At 43.7% G+C, this 25,870-nt stretch overlaps 1 protein-coding gene across 1 annotated transcript in view; it reads left to right on the top strand.

The window, feature by feature from the left end:
• The first annotated feature begins 4,432 nt into the window (after positions 1–4,432).
• SLC4A8 (solute carrier family 4 member 8) overlaps positions 4,433–25,870 on the top strand; it is a 68,024-nt gene continuing 46,586 nt past the window's right edge. Inside the window, exons 1-2 of the mRNA XM_044915201.1 lie at positions 4,433–4,477; positions 17,251–17,332. Of these exons, the coding sequence (XP_044771136.1) occupies positions 4,433–4,477; positions 17,251–17,332 (127 nt within the window). The remainder of the gene's footprint in view (positions 4,478–17,250; positions 17,333–25,870) is intronic.

The raw sequence follows: 25,870 nt of genomic DNA, 5'->3' as shown, positions 1-25,870 counted from the left end.
TGACTGAGTCACCCAGGCGCCCCTTTTTTCTGCTTTCTTTAGAAAAATAATCATTGTGAGGCAGTGTCCTCAGCTGAGTATCCTCCTTCCAGCTTTTCTGGAGCCTGCTTGCTGGCTAGGTTGAGAGCTACATGCTTGCAAGTTTCCAAGCAGTATAGGGAGCATTAGAAGAGGCTAGAAGCCTAGAGCCTGGAGCATGGAGCCAAGTGAGCCAGCCTCCTTTGGGAAGGAGAGACCCAAACAGTGCTGTGAGGGGAGAGCCTGTCTTCTGCAGCACCTCAGGTAGTGGCTGCCTCAGGCAGCCTCAGGGGCCGGCTCTGTGGCCTAATTCCTTTTGTAATTTGTACAATAGGCCAGAAGATGGGGCTCTTGACCTTGGAGTCAAGGGCCAGAGGCTCTTTCTCTACATTTGAAGTGGTGGAAAATAGACCCACGAGAGCTCCCAGGAATTTTCTACCTCCTTAGCCCTCTCCCTCCTATGCCCATTCATGCCCACTCCCATGGCTAAGAGCTATCTTTCTGGGGAGAGGGGAATTCGGGGCACATCTTCCCTTTGAATACCATCCTCGGCCTCTCCTTGAATTACCACATTGCCAGAGCCATTCTATCTGACCCCCTGCCCCAGCTTCCCCCTTAAACCCACCTTGCCCCAATGGCAGATCTGGCAGTATTGCATGGTGGCCAAGAACTCTAGAGTCAGATAGACTCATCCTTGACTCACCTCCTCGGAGGAGCTCTCCCAGATCACTCCAACCCCCATGCCAGTTACCTTCTATCGCATGACCTTGCTATTGACTTCTTAGCAGCCATCATAATCTGTAATTGTCTGTTTGGTTACTTGTTTACTGTCTCCCCACTAGACTGTAAGGCTCAAGAGGGCAAGACCGTGTTTTATTGTTCTTTCCCCAACATGCAACCTGAATACATAGGTTCTCAGTAAATGTATTTTGTATTAATAAATGACCAAAGCTCAGCTTCATGACTGCCTGATATTAAGAAAGCTGCTAAACTTCCCTAAGCCCCTGTTTTCTTACCAGTGAAATGGGAGAAATAATGGAGTTATTATAAATTTTACGTAACACATGCATTTATGCGACAAAGCCTGGCGCCTGGTACATGGAAGTGTTCTCCAAAACTTTCAGCAGTGCCTTACTTTCTATTATATGAGAAAAGTAAAATCTGAATTAATTAGCTGGCTCTCCATAATTTGGCCATAGTTATTTTTTTGTTTTTTTGTTTCTTTTAGAGAGAGAGAGAGAGAGAGTGCAACAGTGTGCACCTGAGGGTGAAGGGAGGGGGAGAGGAAGAGGGGCAAAGAGAATCCTAAGCAGGCTCCACGCCCAGCTTGGAGCCAATGGGAAAGGTTGCAGGGTGGGGGTTGGGGGGACTCTGTCTCATAACGCTGAGATCATGACGGGAGCCAAAATCAAGAGTCGGACGCTTAACCTTAAGGGACTGAGCCACCCAGGCGCCCCTGTTTGTTTTTTTAAACCACAATTTGTACTTCACTACTGCTCTTCTCTATAACTTTTTGCTTTGGCTCAAATCATGACTACTCTGAATGGGCCATGTACATTCCTATTATTATTATTTAAAGATTTTATTTATTTATTTAAAAAAGATGATCTATTTATTTGAGAGAGAGACAGAGATAGTGACAGAGAGCATGAGCAAGCACGAGGTGGGAAGAGAGGAAGAAGAGGGAGAAGCAGACTCACCACTGAGCAGGGAGCCCATTGTGGGACTTGATCCCAGGACCCAGGGATCACAACCTGAGCTGAAGGCAGACGGTTAACCAACTGAGCCACCCAGGTGCCCATTTTTTTTTTTTTTTTTTAAAGATTTTATTTATTTATTTGAGACAGAGAGAATGAGATACAGAGAGCATGAGAGGGAGGAGGGTCAGAGGGAGAAGCAGACTCCCCGCCGAGCAGGGAGCCCGATGCGGGACTCGATCCAGGGACTCCAGGATCATGACCTGAGCCGAAGGCAGTCGCTTAACCAACTGAGCCACCCAGGCGCCCCCCCAGGTGCCCATTTTTAAAAAGATTTATTTACTTATTTTAGAGAGAGAGAGAGAGAGAGAGAGAGAGAGAGAGAGATGGTACTTGCACGCGCGTGCGCGTGCGTGCGTGCGCGCGCACACACGAGTCAGGGGCAGGGCAGAGGGAGAGAATCTTCAAGCAGACTCCCTGCTGAGCATGAAGCTGGACACCAGGCTCAATCCCAGGCGATGAGATCATGACCTGAGCTGAAGGCAAGAGTTGGACGTTCAACCAACTGCGCCACCCAGGCGCGCCCATTCCTATTATTAAGTTTTTGCCCAGTAGTTGAGATGCTTGCTCTCCTTACCTTGGCTCAATTATTTTCAGATTTAGCTTTAACCCATGTCCTCTGTGTCATGGTCCTTTAGTGTCCCAAGTCATAAAAATCATTTTCTCTTCTGAATTTTTATAATCTTTGTTGTCTACATTTCTCATATGGCTCTTATTCTTTTTTTTTTTTTTTAAAGGTTTTATTTATTTGACAGAGAGAAAGACAGCCAGAGAGGGAACACAAGCAAGGGGAGTGGGAGAGGGAGAAGCAGGCTTCCCGTGGAGTGGGGAGCCTGATGTGGGGCTCGATCCCAGGACCCTGGGATCATGACCTGAGCCGAAGGCAGATGCTTAACGACTGAGCCACCCAGGCGCCCCTCATATGGCTCTTATTCTATGTATTATCTGTCATCATATTCACATGTCTTCTGTTTCCCTGATTAGACTATAAGCCCTTCAGAGATATGTATTATATTTTAAATTTGTTTTCATCTTCAGTGCTATTTGGGCCTGTACATAGTAGGTGTTGAATATGCTTTTGATCGAATTAAAAACATATATATTTGTTAACTACTTTCTATATAACCAGCATTCTTTGAGGCTCTGTGGAGTACAGAAGGACATAAAAAATAATTATCTTCAAAAAACTTACAATATTATAGTAAGTTAAAGTCAATATATAGTTAAAGTACTTAAATTACCACAGTGTGATAACTGATATAAGAAAGGTATGGAGTGCTGTGAGGCTTCAGAGAAGGGAGATATGATATCTTTAAGAGGTGTTGGAGAGAGTGGGATAAAGGAAGGTTTCTTGGAAGGGATAGCCTTTGAGATTGACTTTGAAGGATGGCTAAGATTTTGATGGGCAAAAATGGGGGGCAGTGAATTCCAAATTCAAGGATTCAAGGATTAGTGAAGTGATAAACAGAGACTGTGGCAAAGAATGCTAACGCTCAGAAACAGGACCAGGGGCCTTAGACAGGAGATCAGAAATATGGTTCTGCCCCAGGGACACTGAAGCATAACCTTGTGTCAAATTTCAGGGCCAACGCAAGTTGTGGTATACAGGGGTTGAAATTTAACATGTACCCGACTATGTTCTCCAAATGTAGTTTCTTTTGAGGCAGAGAATCATTTGGACTGCTCCCCCCCCCCCCCAAAATATGGACTCACCTACAGTCTGATGTGATAGTGCATGAAAGGCAAAAGGCCCCTTGCCTCCTCTTGGGGACAGAGGATTGGTTGGATTATGGCCAGCCTCTCTTTTGGTTTCAAACCCAAATCAAATTGAATGCATTACTCATGATTTTCTAACCTTGCCTTAGATCAGTAGTTCTGTTGTTAAACAATAATTTGCCTTAGATCATTTCTTGGAAAAGTTGGAAGCGTTTTTGTGGAATTATTTCAGCAATCAGCCTAGGTTCAACTCTGTGCTTTTCTCTGCCCACCTAAGACCAGGGGAGAAGACCTAAGTCGGAGCGAGTCTGTGGAGGGGGTCTGATCACTGCCTGCCCCGCTTCTCTTTAATGCACGTTAGTCTGGCCATTAGTTCAGACATTAACAAGTAATTTTAGAAGGCCCTTCCCCCTCATCCTCTGGTACTTCCTTCTTCAGTCCCAAGGCCCGTTTCCTCAGAATTTGAAAACCATTACCTAAGTAATAACATCAGAATTAGACAAAGCCGACACTTTCTCAGTTTTCAAGGGTCAGGTGCAGCCGCAAATAGAAGCACGGGATTTTCAATTTCTAGCAAGCAGTTGGAAGGACCTTTAAGCCCAGAGGCCCCTGAAGGGAGGGAGGCGGTTTCCAAGGCAACCGGGCCCGGAGCGGTAGCCTCCCCAGGCTCCCTCCTCCCCCTCCTCCTCCCGGTAGCCCAGGGTACCGCCGGACAGCGTCCTCCCGTGCTCCGCGCGCTGATTGGCCGCACAGGCCGCACGCTGATTGGCTGCGGCGAGGCCTCGCGGGCCGGTGGCAATGGAGGCGGCGGCGGTTGATGGTTGACCGTTGGCTCCGGGGTAGGGGTCGCCGCTCGGGCGATCGGCTCAGAGCCGACCGGAGCGCGCGGGCTGCTGACGCTCGGCCTGGAGCCCTCGGGCCAGACCTAGCTGGGTTCCGCCATGCCGGCCGGGAGTAACGAGCCGGACGGCGTCCTCCGCTATCAGGTAGGGCCCCGCCTCCCGCCCCTCCCCGGGGCTCGGCCTCCTCATCCTCTGCCCACCCTCCTGCCTCTGCCCCCGAGCCGGGCTTCGCAGGCCACTCCCTGAGGGCGAGGGGAGGCCCGCCAGCGACACCAGGGGGCGCTCCGGGCGGCTGGGGATCGGGCCGGGGCCGCGAGCGGGTGACCTTGGGCCGAACCTGGGAGCCGGCGGATCACTGCCGCATCCCTTGCGCGGCCGGCCCGGGGAGCCCTGACGGCGGCGGGCGGTGACCTCTGTTCTCCTCGGGTACTCCTTCTTGGGAGGGAGGCTGGCTTCTGGCCTCGCGGCGTCTTGTTGGAACGCGGGAGGAAGGGTGGCCAAGGAGCTTGCTCTGGTGGGGCAGGTCTCCTCTTTGTGTTTTTATTTCTGGAGACTTCTGGTTCCTCAGTGGTTCAGAGAAAGAGCTGGAAAGACTGGAGGCTGGGACCAGACCCCACTAGTGTGGCCAGCTTTATGACTTTCTCCATCCCCTTGGGCAGGCATCTGGAAACTTCTGGGAAGGGAAGGGGAAATGGGCTGGGGATGTGTTGAGAGGTCAGGAACAGGTGTTTAATTAAGGGAATGAGGAAACCAGATTTAAGTATGTGATAACTGTTGGGGTGGCAAATGTCAGGGAAAGCGTTGGATTAGGTGTCAGAGACTGTAGGCTCAAATCCTACATCCGCCTTGCACTGGCTTTGTGACCTTGAATACGTCACTTGCCTCCTTGAACCTCAGTTTCTCCATCTAGTAAAATGGGGATGGTAATACCTGCTTTGCTTACCTCATGGAGTTGTTTTGAGGACTAAATGAGGTGCTATTTGTGAAATGCTTTATTGTGTGACAACCAGTAAGTGAGTGGTAGCTTATTGAATTCTCACCCCCCCCCCTTTCCTGTGCAGTCAGGTGGTCTAGTTACTGCTCTGGAAAGAGAGATGGGGGGTCAAGTCTGAAGTGGAGGGGTGTGAAGAGGATGATGGGCCTTCTTAGGAAGGATGATGGGTCTTGGAAACAAGTGCATGTTGATGTCAGTGATGTTTTCTGTAAGGAGGCAGGGGAAACAGTCTGAGTGTGTAGCAAAATGGGCATCAGACACTGACTCTTCTTCCTCCTGTAATAGTTTGCCACTAGAAGATCCATGATTCCTTGTTTGCTTGCTCCATCAAAAAGGGAACCATATCTAAGATTTTGGAAAATCTTTTCATATCTTAAGTTTATCCAATGTATGCTGGGGAGACAGTGATGAGCAAAAATAGGCAATGTTCTTGCCCCCTGGAGCTTCCTGTCTTGGGGGGTGGGGAGAAATAACCATTTTTAATCAAATAATCCCATAAGTAAATGTATTATTATGAACTGTGATAAGTGTTTCGAAAGAAAGATAGGCAGTGCTCTGAGTGGTTCCAGCCTTGGTCTTAGATGAGAGAAGAGTTTGCTAAAGAAGAAAATTAAAGGTCTAAAGAAAGAGTGTCAACTGAGGGAAGAGGGAGATCAAAGGACCTTGGAGACAAAGAGAATAGCAGAAAGGGGGCATATCTAGTTAGAGGGCCTGAAAGAAGGCCAGTGTGGCTGGAGCCACAGGGAGCAACGGTGGGGGGCGGGGAGGTGGTGTGAGATACACTCTGGGGTTGTAACACATAGGGTCATTATGGCCCATCCTGAGAAAGTTGGGATTTATTTGAGGATCAAGGGGAAGCCACGAAGGGGTTTAAGCAGGGAGGGGAAGGAGAGAGAGAAAGATTGCAAGAAAGAGAGAGCACAAGTGCATGAGAGTGGGGGGGGGGGATGAGAGAGCAAGCACCAATGAGATCATGATCAGATTTTCCTATTGAAAGATTTCTCTGGCTCCAGTGGGAGGAATAGAATAAGCAGGAATGAGTGTGAGGAGACAGTGTCCTTAACATGCAGAATGTGTAGCAGTTGTATTGTCAAGATCATAATAACCCATAAGCTTCTGTTAGTGCTCTGTGAAATTTATAATTCCTGAGTGCTTCTGGGGTAGAATAGAAAATAATTATCTCCTTTACATCTAGTTCATGTAACTTTCACGAGTGGTGGGGTGAGGAGAGGAAAAGGGATAGAGCAGGAACAGCACGACCTCATGAAGGCTGAGTCAGGTGATGGGCAAATGGGCACTTGAGATATGGGGGAGGAAGAAAAATGAGGGCAGGAGGAGGAAAGGAAATAGGGATGACCTGGAAGACACACAGTCAACCGATTGAAAATTACCCATGAAGCCTCCTATGTGCCAGTTAGGCTCTGTGTGTGTGTGTGTGTGTGTGTGTTATGGGGGGATGGACCTTGCAAAGCAAGGAGATTGTGTAACTTGGTGTAAAGAGAGATTCTAAGCATCACATCTAAATATCATAAGTCTAGGCTGTTTTCTCTGGTTTGGACTACTGCACTAGCCTCCTACACTTCCCTCTGCTCTATCTCTCTTGCCCTTCTACAGTCCACCTTCCACATGGCAGCCAGAGAGAGCTTTTAAAAACACAAATCATGCCCCATCCTATCTTGAGACCCTTCAGTGGTTTCCCGGTGCATTTTAAAATAAGATCCAAACTCATCATGGCTTACCAAGCTTCAGTGTGCTCAGCACTGACTGCCTTTCCTCCATTCTCTCACCACGCACCTCTGTACTGGCTTTCTTTCCATTTCTTTAATATGGCAAGCTCCTTCATGCTTTAGGATCTTTGTTCCTGTCGTTTTCTCTGCCTAGGACATGATTCTACCCAGGCTTTTTTGTGACTGAACTCAAATGTTACCACCTCAGAGTGGCTTTCCCTGACCTCCACCCACAGTGACTCTCTTTCATACGATCCTGCTTTATGTTCTTAATAGCATTTTTAACTCATCTGAAGTGTTCTTGTTTGATTTCTATATTATCTTTTTGAATGGAAACTTCTTGGGGGCAAGGACCAGGAGGAAAATCTTGTCATACAGCACAGTTCCTGGTATAAAATAGGTGCTTAGTTGCTTGAGTGAATGAATGACTTTCCTATATCCAAAGCCGATGCGCTTCTCCTCAAGGAGCTCATGGTCTTGTCGGGATTAGCACAGAGCATCAGGGGCCCATTGCTTTTCCCTCCTCTTCCCCTGGAATATTCCATTTAGCTTTCAAGGTCTGGCTCTAGATCACCATCAGAATTCATCATTCTGTCTTCTCTGCTCACAATGCCCACCAAATGCTATTACTGTCTCCAAAGTACGTGCCTTTAATCACTCTGCGTTATGGTAGCTTGTGTCTTTGAAACCTAGGCCAGTGCCTGACTGGGAGTGAGCACTAGTAAATGTTTGGGAAGATATGTGGCAAGGTATACAATGGATGTATTGGATTAGGAAGAGATTGGACTGAGGGAGGCCAGCTAGGAAGCTGTAATTTGGGATGACTTTTTTTTTTTTTTTTGTAACGTAGGATGACTTAATGAAGGCCTGCATTACTGAATTTTGATGAGATTTCTGGAGGTGGTTATTGAAATTTTAGGAGTCAATGTGCTCCTAAAGGGGTTAGGTAGTAAGGGAGGAGGAAGAGCAGAAAACTTTAGGGAGAGCCTCTAGTTTGGACTGGAACTGAGGACATCTTGTATCTTCAAAGTTCTCCTGATCAGCACTTTCAGAATTGAGCAGAAAGAAGTGCTGGAGGAGAAGGCTGGAGTGGTCAGAACCATCAGCAATTGAGCCAAGGGGTGCTGGGAACTGCAGGCAGGTTCAGGGATGGTGTAAGTGACAGAGAGGCGAGCAAGTGAGTTTGGGTTTCCAAGGCTTTTCTGTGAATCAGGCCTGCTCAGAATGGAAAATTCAGCCCTGGGAAATGGATGATAATTAGGAAGGATGGCTGATGAGAAGGACTGATGAGAAGAGAGTCACATTCCCTATCTTCTGTGGACCTGGAAAAACTCATCCAAGCCAAGACTTCCTGAGGGAGACCTGAATGCTAGCGCCTAATGACTGGCATGTGTTGGAGCCCAGTTAACATTTGCTGAATGTTATTGAATAAAAGTATCAACCATGGCATTTCTCCTCTCACTACATTGTAGCGTATAATCCATATTCCTCCACCCTCTTCCAACATACACTAGGTGTTCTCTTTCTACGTGGGAGTGGGGGTAAATTGTGAGCATCCTCTGTCCCTGGTTTTCCCAGCTCCACTGGGGAGCTTCAGTAGGAGAGGTGTGGACTGTCCTGCCAAGCAGAGAATTGTGGTAGTCTGGGGGACAATTCAGGTTGCAAATTTACTTCCTTCAAAATCTGTAGATAATTGCCTTAGCTCAGGTTTGCCTTGGCAGTGTAGACAGGGCTCTCAGTCAAGACTGCCTAGTACTAGTCAGGACACAGAAAGCAACCATGTTTATTCTAGATCTGCTGCTAGGTAACAGCAACAAATCTTAGATAATGGAGAGGGTGGTTGTTCCTGTAAGGCAGTAATAAGTTTACTCTGGTCTTGGTAGTTAGGGAGCCATAATGTGTGTATTAGTTTCTGTTGCTGCCATAGCAAATGACCACAAATTTGGTGGCTTAAAGCAACACAAATTAGTCCCACATCGGGCTCCCTGCTCGGCGGGGAGTCTGCTTCTCCCTCTGACCCTCCCCCTCTCATGTGCTCTCTCTCTCATTCTCTCAAATAAATAAATAAAATCTTTTTAAAAACCCACAAATTGATTATCTTACAGTTCTGTACTTGACAAATCCAACGCAGCTCTCACTGGGCTATATCAAAGTGTTGGCAGGGCTGTGTTTCTTTCTGGAGGCTCTAAGGAAGAATCTGTTTCCTTGACTTCTGCAGCTTCTGAAGGCTAACTGCATTCCTTGGCGCCTAGTTCCCTCCCTCCACTCAAAGCTAGAAGCATAGCGTGTCTCCAACCCTGCTTTTGGCATCACATCTCTTTCTTGGACTCTAGTCTTCCGCCCCCCTTGTCCACTTTTTAGGGACCCTGTGATTACATTGAGCCCACCAGATAATCCAGGATAATCTCCTTATTTTAAGTTCAGCTGATGAGGAACCTTACTTCCAACTGTAATCTTACTTGGGTCGGCAGGTGGGTGGGGCATTACTCTGCCTACCACCATGTACTAACTAACTAGTAGTCTGAATACTGAACAGGAGTGACTTCAGGTGAGGTTCAAGAAAAGAATCACTGAGAAACCAGAGCTACTTTGAAATTTGAGGCCCCAGCGGCTGCTGAAGAGTCAGAATAGGAAGTTCCTGGGTATTGAGGAGCTCATGGCCACTGAGAGGAGGTCTGGAACAACTATACAAGTCCTTATGGAACCTTTGTTCTCACTAAAGCAGGCTGAATTCCGTGAGGACGTCAGATTGAGGGCATTAGACAGATGGGCATCTGTGGGCCAGATTCACTGACAAGGGTGTACAAGGGGCCAGAATTCAGAGACTTTGTTGGCTGAAGAGGAAGATGGAAGTGAATGAGATGGAGAACTATTGGAAGTCCGGTCAGTAAAAGGGCAAAAAGTACAAGTTTCAAGTACCAGGTTCTGGCACACTAAGGATTTAAGATGGTAATAATGTGGATCTTGAGCTGTGGACACTAATGCCTGATCAGGTGACCTGAGCTCTCTGAAATGACTGGGTTCTTTGCTTTTGGCAAAATTAGCATACAGTGTTAATAAGAATACAGAGAGGCTTGAGTTTGAGTTCCTCCTATCCCACTTAGCTCTTGTGTGATCTTACTTAGCCTTGATTTAAGACTGCTGTAAGGATTAATTGGAGTAATATACGTAAAGCACAATACTAGGCGTATAGGAAGTGCTCAGTAAATATTTGTTCCAAAACTCACTGTATCAACTTACTTTGCTGATTAGAAACCCTGGAAGTCACTTCTATATTTGTTGTTTTAAAAATGGTTAAATGTATCAGAACTCAGTAAATGCTTGACTCTTTTTTCTTGGGGGTGAGGATAGGAGGGTGGATGGGTGTACACAATCTCTGAAAACACTGGATCCTTAGGAAAAAAGATGAAAGGGGTCTTTGGAGGTGAAAAGTCTGAGACTAACTGCAGGAAAGGAGGCGGAGTTGAGTTTGGCAGGTCCACCACCCCACAGGTCCAGAGTGGCGCAGCAGGGGGCATGAGTCAGGGAGAGGGCTCAAGGTGGGCTCCACTGTCTGCTGCCTTCCCCCTCCCCTGCAGCCTCTGGCGGCTGCTTCCAGGAGCTGGAGCCATTGTGCAAGGCTCAGCCCTGCCCCTGCCTTTTCATTTGTCCATTAACTGTAAGTTAGAATCTGGTCTGCTACTCAGGTACAATTCATTCATTTTTCAAAACTCATAACAAGATGTGCCTTGTAATTTCAGTGTTTTAATGTGTTTTTAACCTCCTCAGTTCTTTTAATCTTCTCTAGTCCTTGAGGTAGGCACCCAAATCAATTCACATTTACATAGCGGGTCATTGTCTGTGAGCTAGGAGGAAGTATAGAAAAGAGGAGACTTAGAAACACCACCTTTTCTCTAGTTCACTCTTCTTTCCCTCCCTCCTTTCTTTCCTTTATCTCCTAAACTTAAGTAACGTGGTTCTCATGATTCCAATCTTTTCTGAGTCACAAGCTTCCCTGAGAATCTGATGAAAGTTACGGACCTTCTCAAGAAAAATGTGTACTCACACATAATCCTGAAGCCCATTCATGGGAACCCTAGAAATCTATGGATAAGAAATCCTCTCTGCCAGAAATAATGATGGTATCAGAGGAAATATAACAGCCAGCTGGTGAGGAATCTGCAACAAGCACAGACAAATGAGACTTGATATTCTTTTCTTTTCATTTTTTATGATTTTAAACACTTTGTATATACTTGAAATTTATGGAACATTTCAAGCAGATAACAAAGTAGAAAGACTAGGGGCACCTGTATGGCTCAGTCGTTAAGCGTCTGCCTTCAGCTCAGGTCATGATCCCAGAGCCCCCACATTGGGCTCCCTGCTCAGCGGGAAGCCTGTTTCTCCCTCTCCCACTCCCTCTGCTTGTGTTCCTGCTCTCGCTAACTCTCTCTCTGTCAAATAAATAAATAAAATCTTAAAAAAAAAAAAAAAACAAAGTAGAAAGACTTGTAAAAGTGACTCGTCATGTACCCATGACCTGGCTTCAACAATGAACACATATCTATTCTGTTTCATTATGTCCCCACCCATTCTCCAAATCCCAGACATCATATCATTTCATCAGTAAACACTTCAGTATGTATCACTAAAGATTAAGAAGGTTTTTAAATGACATAACTACCAAATCACAATATTACTATTTTTTAAAATTAACAATAACTCCTTAATAAATATCCATTTAGTTGTTTAAGTTGATGTGAGTGCCTTATAATTTTTTAAATAGTTGGTTTATTTGAACAGGGATCCACACGAGGTCCGCACATTCACATCCAAGCCTGACATTTCAAATGCTTTGGCTAATGGTGTTTGACAGTGGCTCTGTTTTCTTTGGCAAGACAAAGAAAGTGGATGAACAATTATTCAGTGAGTTTAGGCTGTGGTTAACTAATCTAAATTAAGGAAACAGGTTGATTTTTCAACCTGAATATTTCAGATGTTTGACCTTCCTCTCCATATTTTGTTTTCATGGTTCTTAGAATCATAAAATCAATTATCCCGCCATCTCCCCTGCCCCCTTCCTCCAGATTCCTGCTGTGTTCTATGCTGTGCCAGGGATCTGTGGACAGTGCTAAACATTATAACTAATTGGTCCCTGTCCTTTGGATATTATAAACCTGGATATTATTCCCCTATCTGTGGGGAAGCTGACATGAAAAGTTATTCATATATGTATGAAGTTTTATGGGAAAATATAATGATCATATGATAAAGAGTTCAGAACTGTAATAAATATTTATTCATCACAGGTTTTGGATACTTACCACATACTGGACATTATACTAGCTGCTAGGTACATAGTGGTGAACATAGGCACAGCACCTCCCCTTCTGGGACTTACAAGAATGCAAAGTACTTACAGTGGTAAGCTACTGTATTGGGCTCTACAAGCATAAAGATGACAAATTGTGGCTGTTGCCATCCGGAAATCCATGATCGAAAAGATGAGCTAGATAAATGAATAACAAATCTAAAGTAAAAGCAAGTTTTTCTGCCTAAAAGTTATTCCTTTACTTTATATGAGTCTTTACATTGATGTTAAAGGTGTATTTGAAGATTTTGAATATTCTTAAATAATTATAAAATGTGAAAAAAGTAGTATTTCTAAGTTAATATATTATTTTCCGTATCTGTAATCTTTCAGTTTTATCTGTAAATATTTCTGTGTGTATCACTAAAAGATAAGAATTCTTTTTTAATTTAAAATTTTATTTTATTTTAATTTCAGCATAGTTAACATACAGTGTTATATTAGTTTAAGGTGTGTAAGATAGTGATTCAACAATCCCATACAAAAAAAAAAAGATAAGAATTCAAAAAAAAACAAAAACAAAAAAGATAAGAATTCTTTAGAAAATGAGCATAGTATCACCTAAAGAAAAAATAGCAATTTCTTTAATACGATAAAAGATCTAGTCAAATATTCAAATTTCCAATTGTCTCAAAAAATTATTTTAAAAAATAACTAAAAATATTATTTTGGTTTGTTTGAATCAGGATTCAAATAAAGTCCACACATTGAGATTTGTTTGTTGTCTCTTTTAAACTACTGCTTTCACCTTCTTCTCTCCCTGTCTCTGTTTCTGTCTTTCTCTTCTTGCAATTATTTATTTTAAAAAAGGGGTAGGGGGAGGGAGAGGCTTTGTTCTATAGTTTCCCACAGTCTGGATTTTGTTGATTGTATTCTCATGCTGGTGTTTTTCCATGGAATTGTGCTTCACTGTATTTCCAGTAAATTGGTATTTGGATTTAGAGGCTTGGTTAGATTCAGGGACGATTTATTTGTTAAGATTACCTAATGGGTCAGGTGATATGGCCTCCCATTAGGAGACATGTAATGTCTGGTTTTCTCTCTTTGTGATGTTAGCGGCTATTGAAAATCAATGTAATCTATTAGGGATTGCAAAATGGTGATATCCTAATTCTAACATTCCTTTTTCATTTATTCTTTTCTATAATAAGAAACTGCTTTCATCTCTTCTATGATATCACTCTATGGTACAATTTATATAGGAAAGCCAAGATAAATTTTTAACAGTTTTCAAAATAATGAGTTGGTTTGTTAGCATGATCCTCCAATGGTGACCAATTAATTTTTAGAGTGACATTGTGAACTCATGGATTTTAACATATTTGATATAGTTAATCTGTTATAGTTATTACTCTTACTGATGCTCAAATTGTCCTAAAAAGCAAGGGATCTCTTTAAGTTGACTCCTGAGTCCTTTTGACACCATCCTAGTTGTCTGTGGGTAGCTTTTAGTAGAAAATGATACTTTTTTTTTTTTTACTTATTTTATTTTTTATTTTATTTTTATTCTTATGTTAATCCCCATACATTACATCATTAGTTTTAGATGAAGTGTTCCATGATTCATTGTTTGTGCATAACACCCAGTGCTCCATGCAGAATGTGCCCTCCTCAATACCCATCACCAGGCTAACCCATCCTCCCACCCCCCTCCCCAGAAAATGATACTTTAAGAGACCACAATCTAGGTGCTAAGGATACTCATTGCTTCTGGCTGTTCATTTTTTTTCTAGGACTTTTGAGTGGACAGAGCTAGAAAATGTAAATTTATAAATTTAAAAATATTAAAAGATAAAAATATATGTTCTTGTTGATACATCCGATTCAAATTCAGGACTACATGGTTTTTACTTAACTTCTATCTTAAGACTGTATTTCCTCTTACCCCTGCTGAGAATGCCAGTTCTCAATGACATTGAGAATGACAGAACAAGTTTACATAATCACTCATTTGTTTATCTCACAATGGACAACTGTCTCAGAGTGATAGCACCAACACTACCACCAATAGATAACTAAAAAGCAGTTTAAGATCTTCTTAAACTCGGCCTCCTGGGTGGCTCAGTCGTTAAGCGTCTGCCTTTGGCTCAGGTCATGATCCCAGGGTCCTGGGATCAAGTCCCACATCGGGTTCCCTCCTCAGCAGGAAGCCTGCTCTCCCTCTCCCACTCCCGCTGCTTGTGTTCCTGCTCTCGCTATCTCTCTCTGTCAAATAAATAAATAAAATCTTTAAAAAAAAAAAAAAGATCTTCTTAAACTCTTTTGGTCTTTAGGGTATATGCCACTAAGGATGTTCAGTCAATTTATTATATCTTAAAGTTACGTGGAATAATTTCTCTTGGAATAGTTATGCCATCAATTTGACCTTTGTTTTCATTTTGTTTTTCATTTCTGGGAATTGCTTTTAAAATTTTTAGTTTTGTTTAAAAATATGTAAGATATTTGTAAAATCAGGTATATTCAAAGAATTCTGGTGTTCTGTCCTTGTCTCCTAACTCCTCTATAGGTAACTATTAAAAAAAATGTTCATGGCTTAGTCTTCCTTTGTCTGCTTTTAAGTATAAGCAGATGCTTATGTTCCAACACTTTTTCTTTTACATATATATGTACATATATATGGGATTCTGGGAACATGACCTGAGCTGAAGGCAGCTGCTTAACCAACTGAGCCACTCAGGTACCACAAAACCCCAGCCTCTTAAATACAGAGAACAAATTGGTAGTTGCCAGGGGGATGGGTGAAAAAGATAAAGGGAATTAAGAATATACTTACCTTGATGAGCACTGAGTATGTTTGGAAGTGTTGAATCATTATATTATACACTTGAAACTAATTTAACACATATGTTAATTATACTTGAGTAAAAAAAAGAAATAGCAGAAATATACTTGAATAGAAAAAAGAATAGCATTGATAGATAGATAGATAGATAGATAGATAGATAGATAGATAGATAGACATTTGACTTTCATCTACTTCCCTAAAAATTGGTTTATTCAAGTTGTCCTCAAAAACTTTTCTGAGCGGTGCCTGGGTGGCTCAGTCGGTTGAGCATCTGCCTTCAGCTCAGGTCATGATCCTGGGGTCCTGGGATAGAGCCCCATGACATTGGGGTCACCGGGCTCCCTGCTCAGTGGGGAGCCTGCTTCTCCCTCTCCCTCTGCCTGCCGCTCCCCCTGTTTGTGCTCGCTCTCTTTCTCTTTCTCTCTCAAATAAATAAAACAAAATCTTTAAAAAAAATGTTCTTGAATCTTCTCATTAGGAAAATGCAGTTCAGGGTTACCTTATTTGGGGACATGGATGATAACTGGAAAGGAAAAGAGTAAAATTAGGACAGTAAGCTGGAAATTTGAGCAGGATCTAGAAGATAGTCTGGACTTGGCAGAGAGTTGGGGATGGGGCACATTAGACGACAGGACATGTGAGCAAAGGCATGAAAGTGGGAACGTGCACAATGCCCATGGGATCAGTGAAGTTGGCTGGAGCTGCAGATTTGATAAGAGAAATAGATTGGCAGGAAAATCAGTTCAGATTTTTTTTGAAATAATTCAGGGTCTTGATAAGGTAGGTGCCATTATATTCATTATTTTACCAAAGAATTATTGAGTACCTACTATGTGAAAAGTCTGTGTAGGATGCTGGGGAAACAGTGGTGAGGAAGACACACAGGGTCCCTCCCTTGAGCAGAGACATTTCATTACGAAGGAGAAGTACAGTGTGCTGTGAAGGCATATTAATGGGGGGACCTAGCTTAGTTCAGATGAGAGGTAGTCAGGGAAGCCTTTCAAGGAAGTGCATGGAGGCTGAGATCTGCGGGATGATGAATAAGTATTGGCTGTTGGTGGTGGAGGTGAGGATAGCAGGGAGAAACTTATAGTTCAGGGAGGGAGAAACACTCAAGGAAGAAAGTAAGTGTGGTTCCAGAAATGAAAACATGTCCAGTATGACCTAAAGGGCTGGAGAGTGTGGCCTAGAGTAGATGAGACATGAGAGTGGATTCAAGAAAAATTGCAAAGGAGGACTTGATAAGAAAAGGGAGAAAACAATTTCCCTGAAGACATATAATAGACACTCAGTATACATGGAATGGATAAGTCAATACATTTGAAATTTCAAATGTGGACTAAGAAACAATGGTGCCATGGGTGAGTGTAAGTAAATGAGCACAGGGTGCTAGTTTTGGAAAGATTAGTTTGGTTTTAGTCCTGTGGATCTTGTGGTCAACATCCCAATGGTTTGTCAAATACTGAGTCAACAGTTTCAGGCTACTGTTGAGATTGTAAGACTCAAGGGAAGGAAACAAAAGGTAGAGTGCTCCTGCTTGGGAATTATGGTTAGAGGAAGAAGCTGAGCCTTAGGTTGAGAGGGAGGAGACTTGATCAGAGAAGCAGGATGGAGAATTTCAAGGACAAGAGGCTCAAACACTGTAGAGAGGTCAAGGAGACCAATTTACAATAAATGAAATGATGTAGTTGACACCACTTACAAAATGCAGGGCTATTATCCACTTGTACAGGTGGAGTGGGGAGTTGGAAAAGGCATGAGATCTGTAGTCACAAGACCTGAGTTCAGTCCCACCTCTGCCTTTTACCACATTTGTGCCCTTGACCAATAATTACTCCATTTTCTCTGACTCTCAGGCTGCTCTTTTATAAAATGAGAAAGAGAATGGCTGTCACGTTTGTGTCTCAAAGTTATTGTGAGGTTCAAATGAAAAACATATGTAAACCATCGTGCTTTCTCCCCCAAGGGTTGCAAAAAGGGTCGGGCATATAGGTGGGACTTAAATGAATGTTTGGATGAATGTATGCATATTACTATGGCTACTTCTTTTTGTTTCAACAGAGACCAGATGAAGAGGCTGTGGTGGATCAGGGTGGGACCAGTACAATTCTCAACATTCACTATGAGAAAGAGGAGTTGGAAGGTAAGAATTGTGGTTTTGTGTGTGTGTTGGGGGGGCGGGGAGAATTAATGAGAGGCAGCCTGGTGTGGGAGGAGAGCTTTGCCATCAGGAGGCTTAGGTTTAAGTCCTCTAATTCTTTCTCACTAGCTGCAAGACCTAGTGGGGGTAAAATCACTTCATTTCCCTTAGGCTCTATGTCCTCATCTGTTAAATAAAAGTAGGGATATTAATACAGAGAACAAACTGGTGGTTGCCAGAGGGGAGAGAGGTGGGGGGGAAATGGGTGAAATGGATAAAGGGGATTAAGAGGTACAAACTTCCAGTTATAAAATAAATAAGTCATGGAGATGAAAAGTACAGCATAGGGAATAGAGTCAATAATATCGTAATAATGTTGTTTGGTGACAGATGTGAGTACACTTACCATGATGAGCACTGAGTAATGCATAGAATTGTTAAATAATCATGTTGTACACCTGAACTGAACACAGCATTGATATTAATTATAATTCAATTTAAAAACTAGGGATATTAATACCTTACTATTAGGATCCAATAACATATGAGACAGTGCTCTGAGCACTGTGAAGTCCAATATAAATATTAATAAATGATCTATTCCTTGAGAATGTAAAGTACTCAGATCAGTTTGTCAATTCTTAGCAACTGCCTACAAATATAAATGTAAATATATACACAATTTTAAAAGAAAATAAAATACAAATAGTTTTTAAAATTTAGTTTGGTTATATTATTCAGTTGTTTGGTTATATTATTCAGTTTGCCCCATCTCCAATATTTGCTCTTCCATTCTAATTATACCCATTTCTGCCTGGTGTTTTCATCTAAACAAGACAAGAGAAAACATACACCCCTGTAACATATTCTTTAAGAATTCATAGCACAGAGTTGTATTTAAAAAACACCCAGCTAGGGGCGCCTGGGTGGCTCAGTCGTTAAGCATCTGCCTTCGGCTCAGGTCATGATCCCAGGGTCCTGGGATCGAGCCCTGCATTGGGCTCCCGGCTCTGCGGGAAGTCTGCTTCTCCCTCTCCCACTCCCCCTGCTTCTGTTCCCTCTCTCACTGTCTCTCTCTCTGACAAATAAATAAAATCTTTAAACAACAACAAAAAAACCAACCCCCTCCCCGAAAAAAAACCCACCCAGCTAAAGTGGAAGGGAGAGAAGAGTCATTCTTATTGATCTGCTTTGTCTAGGTTCCCTTAACTTTCTTTTTCCCCTGTCCCACCCCTGGGTCCCCACATGACCTTTGGTGGTGTCCTTCTGCTTTCCTGTCTTTGTAGGGTGGTTTCCTGATAAGTGGTGATGCTCAGTTTTATGAGAGAAAGGCTCGTGTCCAGTATAGCTTTAATGAGAACCCACATTTGGCTCAGAAGCCTTTGTGAAATCTCTGCAACATCCCCTGCAATGTTGAAGGCTATGATACAGCACCTTTCTAATGATTGAGATAGCATGTAAAACGTTCTCTCTGTACTACTTGTTCCCATGACGTTTTTTTCATCAAAGTTGTATAATCTTCAGAGAAAACTTGTCCTTTGGTTGGGGAGAGTGAAAGCTGTAGAGGTTGACTCAGCCTCTGGGTCTGTTACCATGAGAACTTATGTGGGTGGCTTCTGGAGGTCAGCGGAGTTTGGATATATCAAGGTCAAGTTTTCCAAGTTATTCTGACCAGATGCAAGAAGAGCCAGTGTGGGTTTCAGCAACTGGAAGAAAGTGGAGAAGGAAAGGGTGTGGAGGTGGGGAGGCTAACATTTGTTGACTGCCCTCTGTGCATTAGGCATTGGATTAGGCATTTTGGACAAGTTGTCTTTTTTTTTTTTTTGTAATGGACAAGTTGTCTTTTTCATCTTCCCAGCAGCCCAGGTGGTAGGTATCATCCTTATTTTACATGTGAAGAAATAGGGTCATTTAGCCTAACAGCAGGTGAGCCTGGGATGGAATTCTGCTCTTTCTATTCAACTACACTGCCTGCGAGGGAGGACAGTCCTCGGCATTAACCACCCAACCTCAACTTCTGGCTCCATCACATAAACATTTGTATATGATATAAACATCATATGAATATCATGTTGCCCTACCCCTCCTTCTGCCCTGATAATCCTGTTGCCTCTCTATTCTCTCACTGTACCCTGAGGACACTGTTGTTCTCGGTTTAGTTGTCTGGGCCCACTAGACCTTTGCCCTCAGCAAGGAGGTAACCACCTATGAACACTCTTGTCTGCTTGGGAGTGGAATCATAAACACGGGCAAACTCGGATCCTGAGGACTGGGTTCCATCCACAGAGGTCAGCTGAGCAATTGGCAGTCGGAGCATCTTTTCAAGATGACATCATCTATTCTTCATGCCCTCACCATTTTGCTATAAAAGAAAGCTATACATGATGTCCTCTGTAGGGGACAGTGTCTTGGGAAATGGTCCTTTATACAGAGAGCTTTTTGAAAACCAGCATCTTATTTAGGTTAGCACTTTTTAAATAAAGCACATTTGGCAAATGGAGGGCAAATGGTGCCCACTTCTCAGGCCTGATGTGGTTCGAGAGCAGCACCGGAGAAGAGAAGAGGGAGTTGGGATTTGCTGTAGGCTTGGTCATGCTGGGGGCTCTACCCTGACTCACTGTGAGGGAAGCCCTAGGACTCAGGCTGCATCTAGGGTAGTGTCATTTCTTGAAGGCATGAAATAAAGTCAGTCCCACTTTGATAGAAGACAGAAGTAAATTATATTCTGATTCAAAGTGTATGCCATGATACAGGGTTCTGTGGCTGTGGATAAATCTCTGGGTCTTCCTTCCCCTTTATTCCATACCCTCTGCTCCACATAACATAACCCATCCCCGCTTTCAGAACTACTTCAGAGATTTAGTCTCTGGACGTTTGTTACAGACTTTTGTAAACGTGGGTCTTTTTGCGTAAGTTAATTCCATCAGTAGGAGAAGGTGCAGTAAACCATGACATTGCTTCTTTTTATGTATGAGAGGAGTCCAAAGCAAGTATTAGAACAGATTTCCAAAGATAAACTCACAAAGAGCAATAGTCCGTGATGTGCTTCAGTGGACTCTCCTGCTCCCAGAAGGACATGGAACAGTTGCTTTAGTTACAGAACTGTTTTTTTCCATTTTTTCTGGCAGATCATTATTCCTGATTAACTATTAGACTTAAAAATCCTGGACTAGGTTTAGTGCCTTCTAATAAGTTTTTAACAGAGGTAAGAGCCTTTTGATCCTATTTTTAAGTTATAAAAAAAAAAGGCTTACATCTGCTCCGCATGTTAGATTCCCCCCTCCAGTTATTGACTTTGAGTTGGACCTGTAGCCCCGGGGGGGGTGGAATAATTTTCAGTATGTGCTAGTGAGTTCTGCGTGTGTACTGGGTAAACAGTGTTTATGACATGCACTCTATGTCGGTAGGCCCAGTCTCCGTCTGCAAGGTAGCTCACAGCTGTGATTTCTGTCCTGCTCCACAAGATTCAGCCCCAGTTCACTAATGGTTGCTCCCCGTATGTGTATACTTACTTATTTTTAAAAATATATACTAACGTTACATCTCTCCCATTAAGTTTTACTGAATGAATACTTGTATTTGCACACAGATAGCTCCCAAAGCATAGGTTTGACAATGACTGGAAAGAAAGAATGGGGAATTAGATGGGGAGAAGGCGGAGTCCGGGTGAGTTGGTAAGTAGATGAGGGGGAAGAAGACTTCGGGTGGGAGAGCAGCTAAGTGACCACAGGATGAGTTTAGTGAAGTCACAGACTGCCACAATCCAGTTAAATGGACTAGATTTTATTGATGCCATATTTGTTTTCTGGTGCCCATTTGTTTGTCATCTTTTTTGCTGATTTCACTCAGAAAATCCAAGTCCCTGCTTCAGAGTCCTCAGCTTAGAAACAGGTCTAGGGCGCCTGGGTGGCTCAGTTGGTTAAGCGACTGCCTTCGGCTCAGGTCATGATCCCAGGGTCCTGGGATCGAGTCCGCATCGGGCTCCCTGCTCTGCAGGGAGCTGCTTCTCCCTCTCCCACTCCCCCTGCTTGTGTTCCCTCTCTCGCTGTGTCTCTCTCTGTCAAATAAATAAATAAAATCTTAAAAAAAAAAAAAAAGAAACAGGTCTAATTTTCTGACAGCCACTTTGATCCTTCTTAGCTCTGACCCCTGCTGGGGCTTGTTTTCATTTCTGCCTGTCTTCAACATTTTCAAAAGGCAGGCACTGTGGTTGGTTAGTGTTTGGGAGAACTGACTGGACCAAAAAAAATTCTTAAACTAAAAGAGTCTTCCTTCCCTAAGATTTAAGCTTTACCTTACTTCCTACAGAGGCTCCTGAAGGATGTCTTCCCCATTATCCTCAAACTTGCCTAGTGGGAATTTTAGATATCAGGCAAAATCATACAAAATTCGCTCAACAAATATTTATTGAGCCCCTGCTATAGTCCCTTTTTGCAGCAATAAGTAAGAATAGTGGGAACAATCCAACCGTCTTGTCTTCTCCAAAGAATGACCTTTCCTGAGCCTTTCCTAAGTTTGTACATAGAACCTGGACTAGATGTGAGAAGTCATTTGGTTCAAACTCCTTGTTTTACTTTAATAGTGACAGCGAGCAAATTAAGAAAATGAGATCTAACAACACAGGTTCTAATACTTAATCACTACCCCTCAATTTCTATTTAGGATATACTTAAAATTACATAATATTAGCAATATACCAACGAAAGCCCAGTGGAAGTATTTGAAATGTACTTAAGAAGAAGTAGAGGTCCTAGCCTGGCCAATAATCCTCTGGAGGATTTGTTGGGAAGAGGAAGCTCATGGCTCTATTGAAGGACGGAAAGTCACCCCTTGGTGAGGCTTTTCTTCACCTAAGTCTAAGCTCTACCTAGAACCACTGATTTTATAACACCTAGGTCTCTATTTTAGGGGCTGGTTGAAGTGGTTCTGTGGGATCTAATTATGCTTTTCACTGTCCATGGGTTCTTCATGATCTGCCCCTGCCTGTCTTTTTGACCTTTCCCCCCTCCTCTTCTTTCCTCTTTTACTTTGCTCTGGCCCCACTGGCCGCCCTTTTGCTTTGGAACACGCACATTCCCACTGTAAAGCCTATGCATTGATCTTGCCTTGTCCTGGAATGCTCTTCTCATGGTCTCTCCTCATCACTCAGATGTTGCCTCTAATCATTTTAGCTACAGTTTCCCTTAGGTCAGATTGTAGACTCCTGAGGAGGTTCGAAGGGGTTATGTTCCTGAGGGAGGCTCTTAGGGGATGTTCCATTTTTCTGAACATTTGTGGAACAACGACTATATGTAAAACACTGTGCTTTGTTATGTGAGGGATTCCAAGAGAAATGGCCTGGGACCTTGAGAAGCTTGCAGATGAATAGTGGGAGGTATTAATTCTAGTGCAAGGCATAAAATAAGTATGTAAGAGAAAGCTAGCCAAGGGCTCTGAGGATTTAGAGGTAGGAAGGCAGCACATTTGATTGGGGAGATCAGAGATCATACCAAGAAGGAATGTGCGTTGCCATGAATCTTGTGGGAGCTAGCCAAGTCCGTGCCTGGAAGGCACTGGCACATTTGTGGAATGGCGGGTTGGTTCATGTAGAGGAAAGAACGTGAGATGACGGTGGGTGCAGCACCTGAGGTGTGGGGAGGAGACAGAGTTGCTGGGGTGGACGCAGAAGGTGTACATCTCCAGATTTCCCTCTGCCCCCGGAATGTTTAATTGGTGTGAGCACGTGTGAGATTTCCACTTCAGTCTTGCTCGAGCTGAGTGCTCAGTCCTTTTAGAGGCCCTCTCCTTAATTTTCCTATTGAATGTGCAATTTGTCCTAGCAAAGAAAAGACTAGAAAGGAGGCTGAGGCCTGAGCATGCTGGAGCATGAAGGGTCCTGACTGCACAGACGTGAGCTGTGATCAGAGCAGTGCTTCAGGAGGATTCGTTTGTAGGACTGAGCTGGTGTGGGAGGCAGGAAAGAAGCTCCTGCTATTGTCAAAGTGAGGGGAGAGAAATCCTTGACATCCCTAATCTGTAGGATGTAGCACTGAGGGGCATTGGGAGAGGTGGAAATCTAAGGTAACTCTGAGTTTTCAGGCCTGGAAAGTTGAGAGAATGGTGATGCCATGAACAGAAACATGGAAGAAATGGGTATGAACTGGATCTGAGATGGAGGATGATGACTTTGCTTTGGGAGATGTTGAATCATTGTAGATAAAGATTTGGGGGTCATTTGTAGAAGTAAACGTTCAAATCATGAGAGTAGATACCAATAAAAAAAGAGAAGGGCCCAGGACCAAAACCCTGGGAGCTTTCCTTTGGTGGATTGTGGAAGGGATGGAGAAGCCAAGTCAGAGGAGTGTAGATGACCAAGGGAGGGCAGGGGTATAGGAGCTAAGGGACCCTGGACCACCAATGGGAGGAAGTAGTCCAGGGATTTGGACACTGCCTGGCACTTGGTGGGCTCTCAGGAAAGGCTTTGGAGTTGAACTGAGAGATATAAGATGATAGAGATTTGGTGACTAAGTGGTTCCTAATGAGGACACTTTCAGTGGGAAGTAGCCGCATGCAGAGGCTATGGAACAAGGAGATGGTGAGGAACAGAAGCTAGGTGGGTAGATTGTTCTTGAAAGTGGTTTGATGGAGAAGGAGAACGGACAGGTAGAAGCTTAGAGCACTATATTGGAAAGTTTCTTTTTAAGAGAGATGTGGGGCACCTGGCTGGCTCAGTTGGTAGAGCATGTGAATCTTTGATCTCAGGGTCATGAGTTTGAGCCCCACGTTGGGCCTAGAGCTTACTTAAAAAAAAAAAAAAAAGGTAAGAGAGATTTGTAATCAGGAGAAAGCGTGGAAGGGATGGATGGAAAAGAGAGACTGAGGCTAGCTGATGGAAGAGGACTCCAGAGGCGTGGGAAGCCATACTCATTAGCCTGGCAAAGAGGGGCAGCTGGGGGAGGAAAGCAAGCCAGGCTGAGATGCAGGGAGGCCACATGAGACTGCCAAAGTCTTCTTAGTAAAATATGAAGTGAGGTCACCTGCTCAGAGGGAGGAAGTGTGGCTCAGGTTGTGGATTTGAGGACAGTGACCGAAGACTGGAACACATCTATGGTGGAAGAAGTGGGGAGTCAGCCTGAGACCTAGAGCGCTAGCAGCAGGAACTGGGCAGCAGTGGGAGAAGACTAAGGCTCTGTGCATCAGGGTGGTAGCAGCCTCAAAGGTACTGATTCTGGGCTTCAGGCTGGCAGCAAGGCAAGGGAAGCCAGGTGGAGGTGAGAGAGAAGCCTGGCAGTCATGAGCAGCACGAAATAAGGCTTCTAGAAGGAACAAATGAGTAGAAAAAGTGGAATTGGACAGAACACTCTTGGATCACTTATTTTCCCACATTCTTCCTCTTCTTGTACATTTACTATCTCTCCCCGTAACCCAGACTCATGTTTCTTATGATTTGTAACTAGTCTCTCACTACTATTCTAGATTGCGTATTCTACAGTGCAGAAGGAAAAGTAGCGGAAACTGGTCCTAGAATGCAGTGGCTGCTAAAAGTTATTCCGGGCATTGTGTTAAGGATTTTACATACATTACCTTATGTACTGCTCATGAAAACCCTCTGAGTTTAAATAATAAGCTTTTGGTATTATGTTTTAAAGACAGAGAGAGATTAGCTAACTTGTTCAAGGTCACATGGTTAGTGAATGGTGAGGTCAAGTTTCGGACCCGGACAGGTTGACCTGAGCATTTAGCCACTTCTCTAAACTGCCTCCCTGCCAGGACTTGTTACAGTTGGCACAGTGACCATATTGCTTTTTTTCAATTGCTCAAATTGCGCAATAACAACTAGAATCCTTGTTAGTCTTCATGGTTTGCAAATCAAGTTCACGCACATTACTTCTTTTGATCTTAACACTCCTGTGAGGTTTGCAGCCACGTGCAGCGGGGAGGGAGTGCGTCAGCTCCAAGATCTCTTTGAAGTTTTGCCATTACAGAGTTGTGACCCGGCCAGAGAGCTATGATTTTTTTCTCTCTTAAATATGCTCGATTCCTTTTATTAAAGGCATTCTTTGGGGTACCTGGCTGGTTCAGTCGGAAGAGTATGACATGAGACTCTTGATCTCGGGATCCTGAGTTTGAGCCCCAAATTGAATGTAGAGATTACTAAAAATCAATAAAAACTTTTAAAATAAAATAAAATAAAATGAAAAATAAAGGCATTCTCTGCACAGACCTTCTGCTTCGTTCTAGGTCATAGAACTCTGTATGTGGGGGTGCGGATGCCCCTGGGCCGGCAGAGCCACCGCCATCACCGAACGCATGGCCAGAAGCACCGCAGGCGAGGGCGGGGCAAAGGAGCCAGCCAGGGGGAGGAAGGCCCAGAGGCCCTGGCCCACGGTAACATTCTTGGGAGGCAGGGCGGAGATCCATGGCTGGGACCTTGGTGAGGCTGAGGGAATGTGTGTGATGGACATCAAGTAGGTGGTCTTGATTCTCTAGCCCTTTTGTAGAGTTCTCAGGGCTTGCTTCCAAGAAGAAGGAATGCCTCTAAGAATCAAAAGTATCTTTCTG

Source organism: Neomonachus schauinslandi, chromosome 5, assembly GCF_002201575.2.
Source record: "Neomonachus schauinslandi chromosome 5, ASM220157v2, whole genome shotgun sequence".
NCBI lineage: Eukaryota > Metazoa > Chordata > Mammalia > Carnivora > Phocidae > Neomonachus > Neomonachus schauinslandi.
This window is presented reverse-complemented; position numbering and strand designations above follow the sequence as displayed.